The sequence below is a fragment of the Vicugna pacos genome, chromosome 7 (assembly GCF_048564905.1).
Source record: "Vicugna pacos chromosome 7, VicPac4, whole genome shotgun sequence".
In the NCBI taxonomy this organism is placed as follows: Eukaryota; Metazoa; Chordata; class Mammalia; order Artiodactyla; family Camelidae; genus Vicugna; species Vicugna pacos.
In genome coordinates, this window is record NC_132993.1 from 33,460,344 (window position 1) to 33,474,391 (window position 14,048).

A 14,048-nucleotide genomic window follows, 5' to 3' on the forward strand; every position below is an offset into this window, starting at 1 on the left:
GGGAACCTGAGGATATTTATTCTCAGAGACAGGAGACTGCCGTGAGTAAAGGGCATGAATGAACAGGGGATTCTGGGACAGAACAGCTGGGTAGACACTGGCACGGTGGGAAAGTTCTGTCTTTTGCCACTTTTTCTCGTTAGAATGTTGTGTAATTAGAACTTCTGAGAGGACCCAGAGTAAGAGCAAACATAGACTCTGTGTGTGTGTTGAGTTCTCCATCCTCAGTAATTACAGTGTGCCTTGCTAATTCTCAGCCAGAAAGGAAAAGGTTTCTCACAGCCCCATTGGGGGGAAAGGGGCCAGATGTTTCCACAGGCAAATTATAATCTGTTCTTTCCTTGATAATAGTGACTAGTGAGACCAGTAGAGCCCCAGTTAGTCAGTATTCTTCCCCTAAATAATGTAAAACAAATGCATGGTTGTGGGTGAATTGGCTTAGGTTAGCTTCTTTCATCACGGATAGTCTCTCTGGAAGCTGGGAAACGTTGTCCTAACACTGTCAGTAGTTGACTGTGTGATGTGAACTCGCCTTGCCACCCCTCCATAAGCATCAGTTCCCAGCGCTCCCAGCAGTGAGTCCAGGAATTACTCACAGCCAAGTGATCAGAAGGGGAGGCAGTGATAGTTTCACAGTGTTGTGGTGGGACTGAGCAAAGCACAGTCCTCTGGGAAGGAGTTGTGATGGGACCGGTTAAGTATGGAGGCCAGGAGACCGTTGGAAGACAGCACTGAGATGTTACTGACAAGATCCACGATCGTTTTCTAACCCGTTGTGACACTTACGTTTTTCTTTTTTGCCTTCCAAAGCCAATTAAAGATCATTAGTTTATGATAGAGTTTCCATTGCAGTTGTTTCTGGTGAATAAAAAGTCAAAGATCCACCAGAGTCAGGCAGGTGACTTGCCCAGAGTCACATTCTGATGACCCCAGACGCTGCGCTAGAACCTGCTCCCTCTGACACCTCCACTGCTTTCGCTGCTGCACCATGTGTCCTCTTGGCCATCACTTTAAATATTTATCAGTGGTGTGGCAATTCCCGTAAATATAAATCTGGCTCTTTATTCCTCTGCTCAGAGCAGCACCTGGCTTCAAACTGCCCTTCCAGAAGCCTCGTCTCCACCGCAGCCCACTCACCCTCCCCCATCCGCTCCAGCATTACCAGACTTCTCCCTTCATCTCTTGCCCTTTCATCAGCCGCTCGCGGCTCCGCGCCGGCTGCTGCCTGCGCTGCTTCCCCCGCTCAACGCCTGGCAAACTCCTACTCACTCTTCAAAATTCCGCTCACATGTCACCTCCTCTGAGAAGCGCCGTCCTCCTCCCACAGGGATAGCGTGCCTGCCTGCTTCCTCCTCTGTTTTCCCTCGGCACCTGGAGCGTTCCTGCCTCTGCTCACCTCCCTGACACCAGCAGAACACGTGGGGCTTCTGCCCCAGGGCCTCTGTTCTGTTCACTTCAGTATAGCTTGGCTGGTGCAAAGAAATCCATTTGTTGTTGTTGAATTGGTGGCACTCTTAGGAATTCTGTAAAGTTTATTATCCACGTGGGGCTACACTGGGTATAAATAAGAAACATGAGGCAGAGGTGCAGAAGCCCAGTTGACAAAAGAGAAACTTGTCATCCACTACAGCTCTTCTGAAAGGGGGTGCTCATGTCATGGGGTTGCTCATCCTGGCCAGAGGGAGCCCCAGCTCCTAAATACAGCTCATCCTGGGTTGCAGCAGTGCAGATCCACATAAGAGAGTGTGGCACAGTGGCTGAGGCAATGAAGAAGTTGGAAGTTCTGGGGCAGGGGTTCTAGGGCCAGCTCTGCAGAGGATGAGAACGTGGCTTTGAGCAGGTCACAGTGCCTCTTGGAGGCTAAGTGTTGTCATCTTTAGAATAGAAAGGTCAGGCTGTGTAATTCCAAAAGCTCTTTCCTCCTTGAGGATTCTGTTACTCTAATCCCGTGTGGACTGGCTGACACTAGTACCCCTTCCAGACAAAAATAGCTAGACCCCTTGAGGAGTGGAGAGGGTTTAAATTAGAAATTCAGAGAAACAGTAAAGAAAATAAGGCGATGGCCTGTTTCTGTATTTTTAAGCTTGCTGCCTGGACTAGACCATTTATTCTACACAGAAAAAAGTTCCAGGTGATATACAGTAGAATTAACATAAGCTTCAGCATGTCTTACGGTGATAGCTTCCTGAGTGCAAAGGAATTGCCGAGGTGCTGGAAGGGATACTCAAGACAAGCTGACAGAAAACGAAAGCTTGATCACGTGGAATGGCAAACGTTAGTCATAGCTCAGTGACTAGGAAGAAGGGTAACGTGGGGACTTAATTTGTTTTGTAATTCACAGAGTCTCTGGGTGGAGAGAACATCGTTATACCTGGTGCAGAGTTTACCTGGGATTTCCCGCTGGTTTGAGGTGGAGAAGCGTGAAGTGGTAAGGATGCGAGCTTATTCTGAAGTCCTTTCTTGTCACAGCTGCTCACCTGTGGTCAGGCCGTGTATTCGTTGCTTCTGCTTTGGACTCCAAGTCCCTGGAAGCACTCATAAGTAAGTTAGTGCATGTTTGTGATACTGGCTGTTAGGACCAAAGCTGGAAGGGGAACGTTATTGTGGACCCAGCTCAGCCGGCCAGAAGGAGTCCTCAAAAATAGCTCTGACGGCGTCTGTACATGACTCTGGCCCTTGAGTTAGAAGAACTGGAATTCCAGCTCTCTTAACTACTCTCCCTCTGTGACCTTCACTGCTTAGCCCGTGCCAGGCCCGTGGGAGACTTACCCACGTTATCTTATTTCATCAACATATCAGAGCTACAAGGTATGTGTTTTTATCCCCATTTTCACAGGTTTTGACAAGAGGTTAAAAGCCTTTGCCAGAGGTCACATAGCAAGATCCTAAAAAAAGGAGAGACTGTAACCCAGAGTTTTCTGACTCCGTAGCCAGTTATGTGCATCCCTCCCAGCCTTACAGGAGCACTTCCTCCCCAAATTATCTTCCACCAGTGGCTTGTCCTCCCTGAAATCTCTCCAAGCACTGACACCACCTTCAGCTTATCCTGTTCTGTCACACTACGGATGTAATGGCATTTTCATTTGACAGGGCCAAAAAATGCAAACAGCTCCCTTAACAAATGGAACTCAGTTCAGCAGACCCCATCAGTGTGGTTGCATTCTTGTCAGGTCTGAATCAAAGGTCCACAAAGCCCATGGCTTCCGTGGAAGAGGAGAGGCCGCTGAAAGCTGTGTTCAGAAAGTCTTACTGTTTTGCTTCCTGCTGAATGGCATGGGCCCAGCCCACAGAAATGTTCTTAGTCATCCATGCTGCACTGATGATTCAGAGAGCCTTCTCAGCTGCTTACTACCCAGAGTGGTAAATTCTGTGAAGTCTCACCAACGTTCCTAACCTTGGAAATCATACACACAGACACACACACACACACCCCCCGATAATAAAAAGTAGCATGCTGCTAATGATTAAAGGGGCATTACTAAACACAATCTTTCAAATGTAGGCTGCCTCCCTTATTAGAATACGCAGTTTTATATTCTGTCAAACAGAACAAGTCAAACTGGGCTGTTTTGTTCCCTAAACACAGCCCACTTCTGACAGCCTCCTGTCTTTCTCTTGTTCCCACTGCCTGGCATGTTCCCCACCTTCTATTAAAGTTGTTGGTTTACTGCTTTAATTCCTAGTGCAGAAGGTCCTGAAGATCAGGGCACATAGTAGGTACTTAATACATACATGCCGCACTGAATTGAAATTCCTTGTGCACCAGGCCAAAATCTAGAAGATTCTGAATACCAAAAGAGTTTTTCATATGTTTGACTCCAAAATTCAGTTGGCAATAAACCTAACCTGATCTTACCTAGGACCTATTTATGATCTGTATCTCACTTATATGACTATTTATATGCTGTACTACAGAAATATTAATGCATTTGATTAAAGGGAACTTCCCCAGACCCTGCTTGAGGATTACCTAATATATGTGCCCTATATTACCTTTCTAAAATCTGAAAAATTCTGAATTCTGAGACATCTGGCACCAAAGATTTCAGATGAGCTTGTGGGCTTGGTCCTCTGAGTTGTCACCCAGAATATATTATCCTGTTCTTTCAAAGATGATAATGCCTTTGAACTACTGCTTCCTCAGGAGTTGTTTTTACTGTTTTCAAAACAGTATTTTTTTGATTAAAAATAAGCTTATTTAAAAACTTTTAAACGAGATGAAAAAGCTGTTAAAAGAATGTATAAATAATACTTTTTAAAACTCCAGCTAAAGATAATGCCAATATTACCACACCCCACATCATAACTATCAGAAAAGTGTGCCAGCTCTGCTTTCAAAATTGACCAGAATCCAACCACTCATCACCTCCGTGCTGATAGCGCCATCTAGTGCTTGATTTCTGCAGTAGTCACCTAAGGGGTCACCTGCTTCTGCCTTTCTGCCCTCCCCCTGCTGCCTTCTGTACACAGCCGCCAGGGTCCTTTTCAAACTAAAGTTATGTCGTATAAAAATAGAGAAAAGATATAATGAACCTGGTTTACCCATCATTTTACTTCAGCAACTATCCAAAAGGCCAGTTTTGTTTCCTCTACACCTCTCTCCATTCCCTTTCCCACTGGTTTATTTTGAAGTAAATCTCAGACATCATATTTCATCTGTGTAAGATTTTAGTCTGTATGTTAACAGAAAACATAACCTCGATACCATTATTGCATCTAAAAATTTTAACAGTGATTTCTTGATCACAAAATATCCAGTCCACTCACACTTCTCTGAGTCTTTATTTTATAGGTTTTCATTTGGTTTTGCATTTCTTGTTTGAATCTGGACCCAAGCAGGGGCCATACATGGCAATTGGTTGAAATACCTCCTAGACCCCATTTGATCTGTAAGGTCCCCCCGAATTACTTTTTTTTTCTTGCAGTTTTTTTTGTTAAAGAAACTAGGTTGTCTACCCTGAAGTATTCCCTTAAGTCTGAATTTTGCAGACTGCGAATCAGTGGGATCATTTAGCATGTTTCTTTGTTCCTTTTTTTTATATTGGTGATTAGATCTAGAAGCTTGATAAGATGTTGTTATTGTATTTTTTATTATTTTTTGCATGAACACTTGATAGGTGGTGTTATATGCTCTGGCTGGCAGCCAGTGATGATCATTGCCCCTGTCCAGCCTGTTAGGGGTTACATGTGGTGATATTTTATCATTCTTTCTTTGTTTATTGATTGGAATACTTCTCTAAAGAGAAACATCCCCTCATCAACTATCTGATTACCCTGAGGTCTAGGAAAGAAGGATAATGCTCTGTTCCTTTCCTTTATTTTCTAGTTTTCAAAATAATTTGGCTCCCTAACAACATCCTTGGAGAGTGATTGGAGAGGTTTTTGTTGGGTTGGTTTTGTTTTTAGTATCAATAGTAACTCATGGATTTAAACATATTTGGTTTGTTTCAATCCACTGCAGTTATTCTTCTTCCTGATTTTCAATTGTTCCGTTTTGCCCATTGGGAGTCTCTTCAGATTGGCTTCTCAGTCTGTTTGGCAGTTTCCAAGCTGTCTTTGGCACTGAGCTAACACATAGGACCGGTTGTCAAATCAGGCATAGGAGTCAGCATCGAGCTTTACTAATAATTTTAAGGCAATCAAGAGGCTCCAATGAAGCAGGGAGACAGCTGAGACCTCAAGCCTTGTCTTGCAGGTCCTGCTTCCCCTAATCAATAGTAATAATCTGGTCTAATAGTTGGAGTCTCTAAATAAAGCTCACAGAGTTCCTCATACAGGAGGCACATTTGAAGTATGAAATATACTGTGACACATTCCATTTTGTTCTCCAGGGAGTTGTCAGACTTCTCACGGACCTTCTCCAGGGAAGCATGCCTTATGGACTCTGGGTTTATTTAGTATAAGCAGTCCTTTAGCCAGAGACCTCCTCCTAAGAGCACTCCATAGATACCATCTCTTCCTCCTAGCAGTTAGTGTGTCTAATTTAATTTGAAGTTTCGATTAACAAGGAGATAAGACGAGGTCACCTGCTTTCTCTTCTGTGTCTGTCCCAAGGACACCCCTCCAGTAAAGAGACTGAATGGACCACAAGCCAGCTGCTTTAAGGCCTTCCTCGCTTTCTAGTATGACTAGGTAGACCAGGCTCACTTGTGCAATCCTGCCCCAGACCAGAAAGCAGCCATTTCCCCAGTGACTCCGATTCTTTTTAGTCGTAAACAGTATTTAAAGATCACAGTCTGGGACCAAAGTAAAATAATTCCTTGATCAACATCTTTACACATCATTCTTTGCACACTTCTTTGACCATGTCTTTAGAATAAGAAGTGAATTGAGCTCTCAGAGGGTCCACAGTGCAACCTTTGATTCATGGATCAGCAGTGGTGTGTGTCAGTTTCTGCCGTGTCTGGAGGAGGTAACTGTCCTTAGGAATAGCCACTTCCCCAGCATCCCCTCCAACACTGGGTGTTGTATATTATTTTAATCCTTCCAAATACTAGCTCAAAAATGATTATAGTAGGGTTTTTTGGCATTTGTTGAAGATGATATGTTTTTATATATTTATTTACTTGTGTGTGTGTGTGTGAATGTACTGATTCCTATTCTTTGTCTAGTTTTCTTCAGTATTTGAGATATATTGATAATTCATCTGGAAAAAACCCTGGAAGTATATTCCCAAGCTGTTATTTGTCTTTTCCCTGTGTTTATTGTATTTTATTTGATTTACTTTTTAAAATTTTCTTCATATTAATAGCATTTGAATTTTAAAGGTATGACTTTCTTTTTTTACAATTATAGTCAAAAATACATAAAAGTTACCATCTTAACCATTTTTAAATGTATAGGACAGTATTATTAACTATATGCACATTGCTGTGTAATATCCATTAACTAATAATTTCCCTTCCTCCCTCCCCCTAGAGCCTGGCAACCACTGTTCTGCTTTCTGTTTCTAAGATGTTTTGTTCACTTTTTAACTTTCAGTTCATCAGAGCTCTCAGACTTCTTCTTTATGATTTAGCTTTTGTGATCATAAAACAAAAGTTTAATGTTCTAAATAATTGGAAAATAAAAACCTGTTTACCACCATTCAGGTAAAGAAACAGAACATTGCCAGTAGTACCTTGTGGGCCTCCTGTGCATCCTTTCCCAATTACGACTCCCTCCCTTATCCTAACTTTTATGGTATCCATTCCTGTGCTTCGTTTATTACTTTCAGATGCCTCCTTAAACAAGTCAGTATAGTTCTGCCTGGGTTTGAACTTTATACAGGCAAACCTCAGGGATGTTGTGGGTTCAGTTCCAGACCACCACAATAAAGCAAGTCCCACAGATCTGTTAGTTCCCCAGTGCATATAAAAGTGATGTTGACACGATACTATAGCATATTGTGTGTAGTAGCGTTATATCTAAAAAACAGTGTAGATACCTTAATTACTTTATTGCTTAAAAAATGCCAAAACAATGATAAGAGTAACATCGAAGATCACTGATCACAGATCATCATAACAAATATAATAATGAAAAAGTTTGAAATATTGCAAAATTTGCCAAAATGTGACACAGAGATATGATGTGAGCAAATGCTGTTTCAAAAACGGCACCAATGGACTTAGTGGAGGGTTGTGACAAACCTTCAATGTGTAAAAAGCACAGTATCTGTGAAGCACAGTAAAGCAAAGCACAACAAAATGAGGCATGCCCATATAACCATGTCATACTGTGTGTATTCTACTATAACTTGCATCTGTTGTATTAGTCCATGTTCTCATACGTAACTTAAGTTTGTTTTCATTGCTGTATAATAGTCCACTGTATCCACATACTACAGTATGCTTATGCATTCTACTGTTGATGGACATGGATTTTGGAGATGATGATGATGAACATTTCTGTACGTGTTTTCTGATGCACATATATGCATATCTCCTTCTCTACTTTTCCTCAAATAGATGTCGAGGAGTAGACTTGCTGGATTATAAAATATAATAAATAATGCCAAACTGTTCTAATAAATAATGCCAAACTGTTTTCCAAAGTGATTGAACCAATTTGAACTTCTAGCAGCAGGAACTGACAGCTTCACTTGCTCACATTCTCACTCTCATTTGCTATCGTCATACTTGTTTTTGCCATTCTGGTGAGTGCTTGACAGTAGGTCGTGGTGGTATTGCTTTCCACTTCTTTGATCACAAATGAAGTTCAACCCCTTTTCCTATGTTGACTGGTCATTTGGGTTTCTTCCTTTGTAGAGTGCCTGAGTCTTTTGTTCATTTTTAATTGGGTTGATTGCCTTTTTCTTTATGGTTTGTTAGAGTTCTTTATTCTCTCTATGTCCAGAATAAAGAGAACTCTATTGACTTTACTCTGGGACATAGGCTGTTTGATGGTTTTACATATTACAAATATCTTCTACTTCTGGCTTATCTTTCCATCCCTTTTATAGTGTTTTTTGATGAATGTACATTCTGAATTTTGACATAGATTATTCTAGTACTTTTCAGTGTTGGTTTAAGATAATCTAAGTCACCTTGAAAAACTCTTGATTTGTTTCCTTAACTGAAAGAACCAATATTTAAATGTGCTTATTGTAAGCTTGAATTCCTGGACAGCTGAGAGCTTGGCAGACCTTCTCTTCAAAGAGAATGTCAATGACACTGACAGTCACAGTGCTGTACATATGAAGAGCGCTTTCCTCATTTTCACGATTAGGTCTCTCATACGAACCAGAATTTTTAAGTCATTATTATTCTCTTTGGCTCTCCTTCATCAAATAGACCCTGTGGCATATATGATTATCTTATTTTCTGTAACTCCCAACTGTGTGCCATCCTGTGCCACCTTATGGTACTTTTCTATATGCATCTGGGATCCATATGGGCGTATGACCCATCTTCCCAACTGGGCTGAAATCTCCTTGATATCAGAGGATCTGTAAATGCATCTTTGCATCTCCTGGGTACTCTGCATTAAGCAAGCATCTAGAAAGGTGCTAATAATATGCAGGGCCCCTGAATACTTAGCCCTTCAATAGAAAAGAAAAACAAGTTTTAAAAGACCTAAGATGCTTGAATTTTCTCTCAGGGATTAAACTGATTGTTGCAGGGTGAGTATATAATTGATGATTGCTGATTCCACATTTCAACCAATAAATATAATCACCTTCTCTTTCCAGGCCTCTCTAATGAACAGCTAATTTGTCTTCCACATCCTTGTCTATTCTGTTGGATGGCCCCTGGTGGAAATAGTGATGGGAGCCAAGGAGGAGCACAGATAATTTGGAACATGGATAATCTACTTTGTCTTTCCTCTTGAATGTCACACAATCCATTATATATTTATGCTCATTTGTTCTCAGGTAGAAATGAGTCCTCTGGAAAATGCAATTGAAGTATTGGAAAATAAGAATCAGCAGCTGAAGACTCTGATTAGTCAGTGTCAGACAAGACAGATGCAGAATATTAATCCCCTGACCATGTGCCTGAATGGAGTTATAGATGCTGCGGTTAATGGTGGAGTTTCCAGGTATCAAGAGGTGAGGATTAGGTATTACTGTTTGCAAGTTTTCAGATGTGATTTCTTAAGTTTTCAGATGTGATTTCTTAAGGTTTCAGAAATCCTTTTTCAAAATATGGACACATATTGGCCTGTTAACATAGCACTACAATGAACACAAACAGATTTCTTTGTTAAATAGAGCAAACATACAGTCATTTGTGATGCACACTTACTCCATTCCCCAATGTGATATTTTGAGGATAAAAGTGTGTGTATGTCTGTCTGTCTGTCTTCTTGGATGAATAAAAGTAGTGAGGGTTTCAGGATTGTTTAATAAATGTCTACCTAAAACATTTCCCTGAGCAAAGAGGTGCACAGACATTGAAAACTCTGATCTTGTTTGGAAGATTCTTTAAGTGGACTTTCATCTGCTGCCTTAGTTTTAAACAGAAGGGCACCTTAGCTTGGACAGTGAGGCCACCATCTTGATCATTCTGAATCTTAAAACTATTTTAGGATGTAATGGGATAAAGCTTATTGAATTGGATTTGCTATTTGTTTGTTTTACAAAAGATACAAGGATTATATACAATCCCTGTTTCCCCTTTGACAGCTGTTTCCTTATATTCCCATCTGACCAGCTGGCCACACTCTGAGTCACTCCATCTGCCCTCAAAAGTGGTATATACTGGTGTCATTTCTTTAAGGATGTCTTCAAAAACAACCGTGTCTTTTACTTCCTTTGTATCTCTCCTGAAGTAAACCAACTCTCCCTTCTCTTATTAGGCATTCTTTGTCAAAGAATATATCTTAAGTCACCCTGAAGATGGAGAGAAGATTGCCCGGTTAAGAGAGCTGATGCTTGAGCAGGTAAGAGGGGCAGAAATCCATCACCTTCTCCCTCTTTGGGGTAGAAACGTGCTTGCTTACCCAGAGTCCCGTCTACCTGGTTTTCTACATCGCTGATCTATCTGAAGCTAGCAGTCAGGGGTTACAGATTCACTTGTAACGTATCCCAATTTGCTAATTTCTACTGTCTCTTTCCACTTTGATGCAAAAACAAACAAACAAACAAAACCAAAAAAATGATAAGTAGACTATGGCAGCCCCTTGTAACAAACAGCTGCATGCAGTCTTTTGGAACGTGCTTTGAATGCTGTCTCCCCAAAGACTTGATGCCAACTTTTCACTCAAGATTTTGGAATCAAGTAAGTTCTGGCCAACTCAAAATGAATGAATGAGTGAATGAATGAATGAGATTCTTGCCTAAACGTTATAATGAGGAAGTGGGCAATCAAAAAATACCCTTTGTTTTAAAACAGTATTACGTTGTGCAGACTTAAGCCTATAGACTAATATGATATGTACCGAGCTAGATCCAACCTCATCCTTTTCTCCACCAAAGCAGCATAGTTTATTTTTGTGTATTTGGTTCCATCAAGTACAAAGAACCAGAGTGAATACTCTGTTGCCTGCTCTGCCCCTACTGATAGCTCCTGGCTGCAAATGATTTGAAAACCTCTGATGGGAGGCTGGGTTCAACAGGAAATAAAGACATTTCAGACTCCTGAAAAATGGAATATGTATGATAAAATGTGACCAAAGCATCTCTTTCTACTTGATAATACCAAAGTAATAAACACAAAAAGCATACTCTTTTGACTTAGGAAACGATGAGGTTGTATCTGGTTTTAGTCCAGACTTTGTGGTTTGTAGGCTCAGTCTAGAAAGCTTAATACTGAAAGGAGAGAAGTGGCCGTGGGCAAGGACCATGGCTCAAAGAGGGTCAGTTGTCCTGCTTCTGGAAGGGAGAGAGGAATTACCTGAAGTGGACCCGCAAGGAAATACAAAATCAGTCAAATTCTCCGCGTGGCCCTGGGGACGATGTAGATACCGGAAGTGACGTGAGCAGCGTAGGTTAGCTGGTACTCAGGATAATGGAATGACTTGAGCCTTTGTTGATTCTTAAAGTATCTATTTTATAGCATGGTCTCTGTGAGTGGTTTGCCTCACCCCAGGATTCTCACCTGCTGTGTTCAGGCTGGCTGAATTCTTTCCCTAGACTTAAAATCAAAAGGACTAAGAAGAAACCTCTCAAGGAAAATGAAATCGAAGAACCTTTGTTTCCTCCACATCCTGCCTGATTATGTTCATGGGGCTTTGTGGAAAGAGCTGTCGCCTAGGGGGGCATTAGATCCTATCACAAGCCAGGTGGTGCAGGTGACAGCCCTGTGACCTTGGGCAAGTCCCCTTGGCTTTGTGGGACCGTAGAAGGGGGGTTGGGCTGGAGAGGGCACTGTCCTCCTCCAGACCTCTGTAATGTGGTTCAGAGAACTGTCTAGTAGACCTGGAGATGCACTGCCCCAGTGCTCCTGCCAGAAAGGACGTGTGGTCCCACCTGCTGGAAGACCCCTTCAGCTTTCAGTCCTGCAGGGATTGCCTCCTGCAGACAGCCACCTAGCCTGAGACTCCCTCCTGCCTGGATGGCCCACATCCAGCAACTGAGGAGGAGATACAGAGCCTGGCCGGTTGCACCCAACACAGTGCAACTGACAGACCCTTAAAGGTCCAGAGCTCTGCTGGGGTCGGCAAGGGCTGACAGGCTGTCGTGCAGGTCAGTTTCTTCTTTGGTCAAGTCCCGCTTCTGCCTCTCCCTCCCTCCCTCCCACAGGCAGGGATCCCAAGCATACCCTCCAGTAAACAGCCTGATGTTCATGCCGGAGCCTCCTTCCGGGAGAACCCAAGCTGCAACATTCCCTGGACAGAAGGGAGTCCAGCCAGTGTCTGAAATGGAGAGGGCAGGGGCCCCTTCCTACGCTTGGACTCAGCTCCTGCATCCCTTCCACCCTGACCGCAGAGAGCCCTTGCCCTCTGTGCCGCAGACATACACTCCTCTCAAGCTCTTCCTTTCAAAGTTGTCCTTGATGTTGATTTCAGGGTATTTTTGTCCTCATGCAGATGTGCTGTGGTGGTTGGGCAACCACAGCAGAAGCTGCCTCAGTTCTGACCCCTTAGGAAGGGGCTGGATGCTCCAACCCTCCGCCGTCAGTCCTGGATGACCTGAGCTTTCAGACTTGAATCTTTACAGGCTGTAAAGATAAAAGACCGTTGTAGTGATGGGTGGTTTGTCTCTCAGCCTATGGAGTTTGCTCTTTTGACCACTGTTGTGTGGGGGCATTTTTAAAAAATGTCAAAGGCAGCTGCTACTCAGATCAAAGGGATTAAGCATTATTGACAGTTGAACAAAGAAAACATGAATGTTTATATTCTTCTCTGTGTAGGTCCTCACCGCAGGAAAACTTTTTTAAGAGTAAGAGCTGTTCCCTTTTTGTGTTATAATAAGTGAACAAGAATAATATATTTTTATTTAAACAAAAACAGGAAGCCTAGCAACTATTAGAGAATCCCTGTTCACATATTCCTTCCTCCCTGACAGATTCTGAAAATCTGGGAGAGGGAGGGACGGGCACAGACAAACCTGATGGAAGGAAGAGAAGGGTAACATAGCGAAGAGGCTGCCATCCAGAAAAGAGAGCCCTGGGGAGGACCGCCTGGCCCTACTAACAGGGAGCCCCCTTCCCTGCACCCCCCATCCCGAGAAGGGCAGGAAGGGGCCAGAGGGACATGCAGCTGTTTAAAGGGGCTGTTATAGATCAAAAATACAAGGCAGAGAAACTCAAGTCTTTGGAATCAGAGACCTAAGTTCAAATCCCATTCGTCCTTTAGTGCACACAGGATTTTGCTGCTCCTCAGTATCCTCACCTGGACATTAAGGATTATTCCTGTTGCATCAAATTGAGAGACTAGCAGTAATGCATGAAAATGCATGGTGTGGGGCTTGAGTCCCCAGCAGGCACTTAGAGGAGGTACTTGTTAATGTGGACCTTTTTCCTTATGTTACTATCCAGGCACAGATTTTGGAATTTGGCTTGGCCGTACACGAGAAGTTTGTACCTCAAGATATGAGACCCCTTCACAAAAAGCTGGTCGACCAGTTCTTTGTGATGAAGTCCAGCTTAGGGATACAGGTGTGTATACAGTGTCCATTAGGGGGCAGTCTGACCTCTGCCGTTGGCTTTTTGTTAGAGGGATGATGAAGTATCCAATAGTGACATCTTTTGGTTTTTCTACCAAACTGCACCATTTTACCAGAGAGCCCTCAAATACTAAAATTGCATTAACTTCTATTTGCCATGCTCCACTTTTACGAAATCAAAATAAGTCCATGAGAGGAAAACTTAATACTGAATCTTAATAGGTCCCTATGTAAAGATTTCACAACGCGTAGAATGCACATTGAGTGTGGCGAAATATCTCACGAGTTGTTTTGCCCACATAATTCCTATTCTAAAATATTCTCTTTCCTCCCTCTTTAGGAGTTCTCTGCTTGTATACAAGCCAGTCCAGTCCATTTTCCTAACGGAAGCCCTCGCGTGTGTAGAAACTCCGCACCTGCTTCCATGAGCCCAGATGGTACCAGGGTAATTCCTAGACGCAGGTAAGTCGTATCCTGAATTATCTCACAATCTGGCATCCCCACAAGATGATCTGCA

The 14,048-nt window shown here is 42.6% G+C and overlaps 1 protein-coding gene across 1 annotated transcript in view; it reads left to right on the plus strand.

The window, feature by feature from the left end:
• DOCK4 (dedicator of cytokinesis 4) overlaps positions 1-14,048 on the plus strand; it is a 410,882-nt gene that overhangs the window by 382,734 nt on the left and 14,100 nt on the right. Inside the window, exons 41-45 of the mRNA XM_072964656.1 lie at positions 2,342-2,428; positions 9,356-9,532; positions 10,282-10,365; positions 13,404-13,523; positions 13,872-13,993. Coding sequence (XP_072820757.1) covers positions 2,342-2,428; positions 9,356-9,532; positions 10,282-10,365; positions 13,404-13,523; positions 13,872-13,993 — 590 coding nt within the window. The remainder of the gene's footprint in view (positions 1-2,341; positions 2,429-9,355; positions 9,533-10,281; positions 10,366-13,403; positions 13,524-13,871; positions 13,994-14,048) is intronic.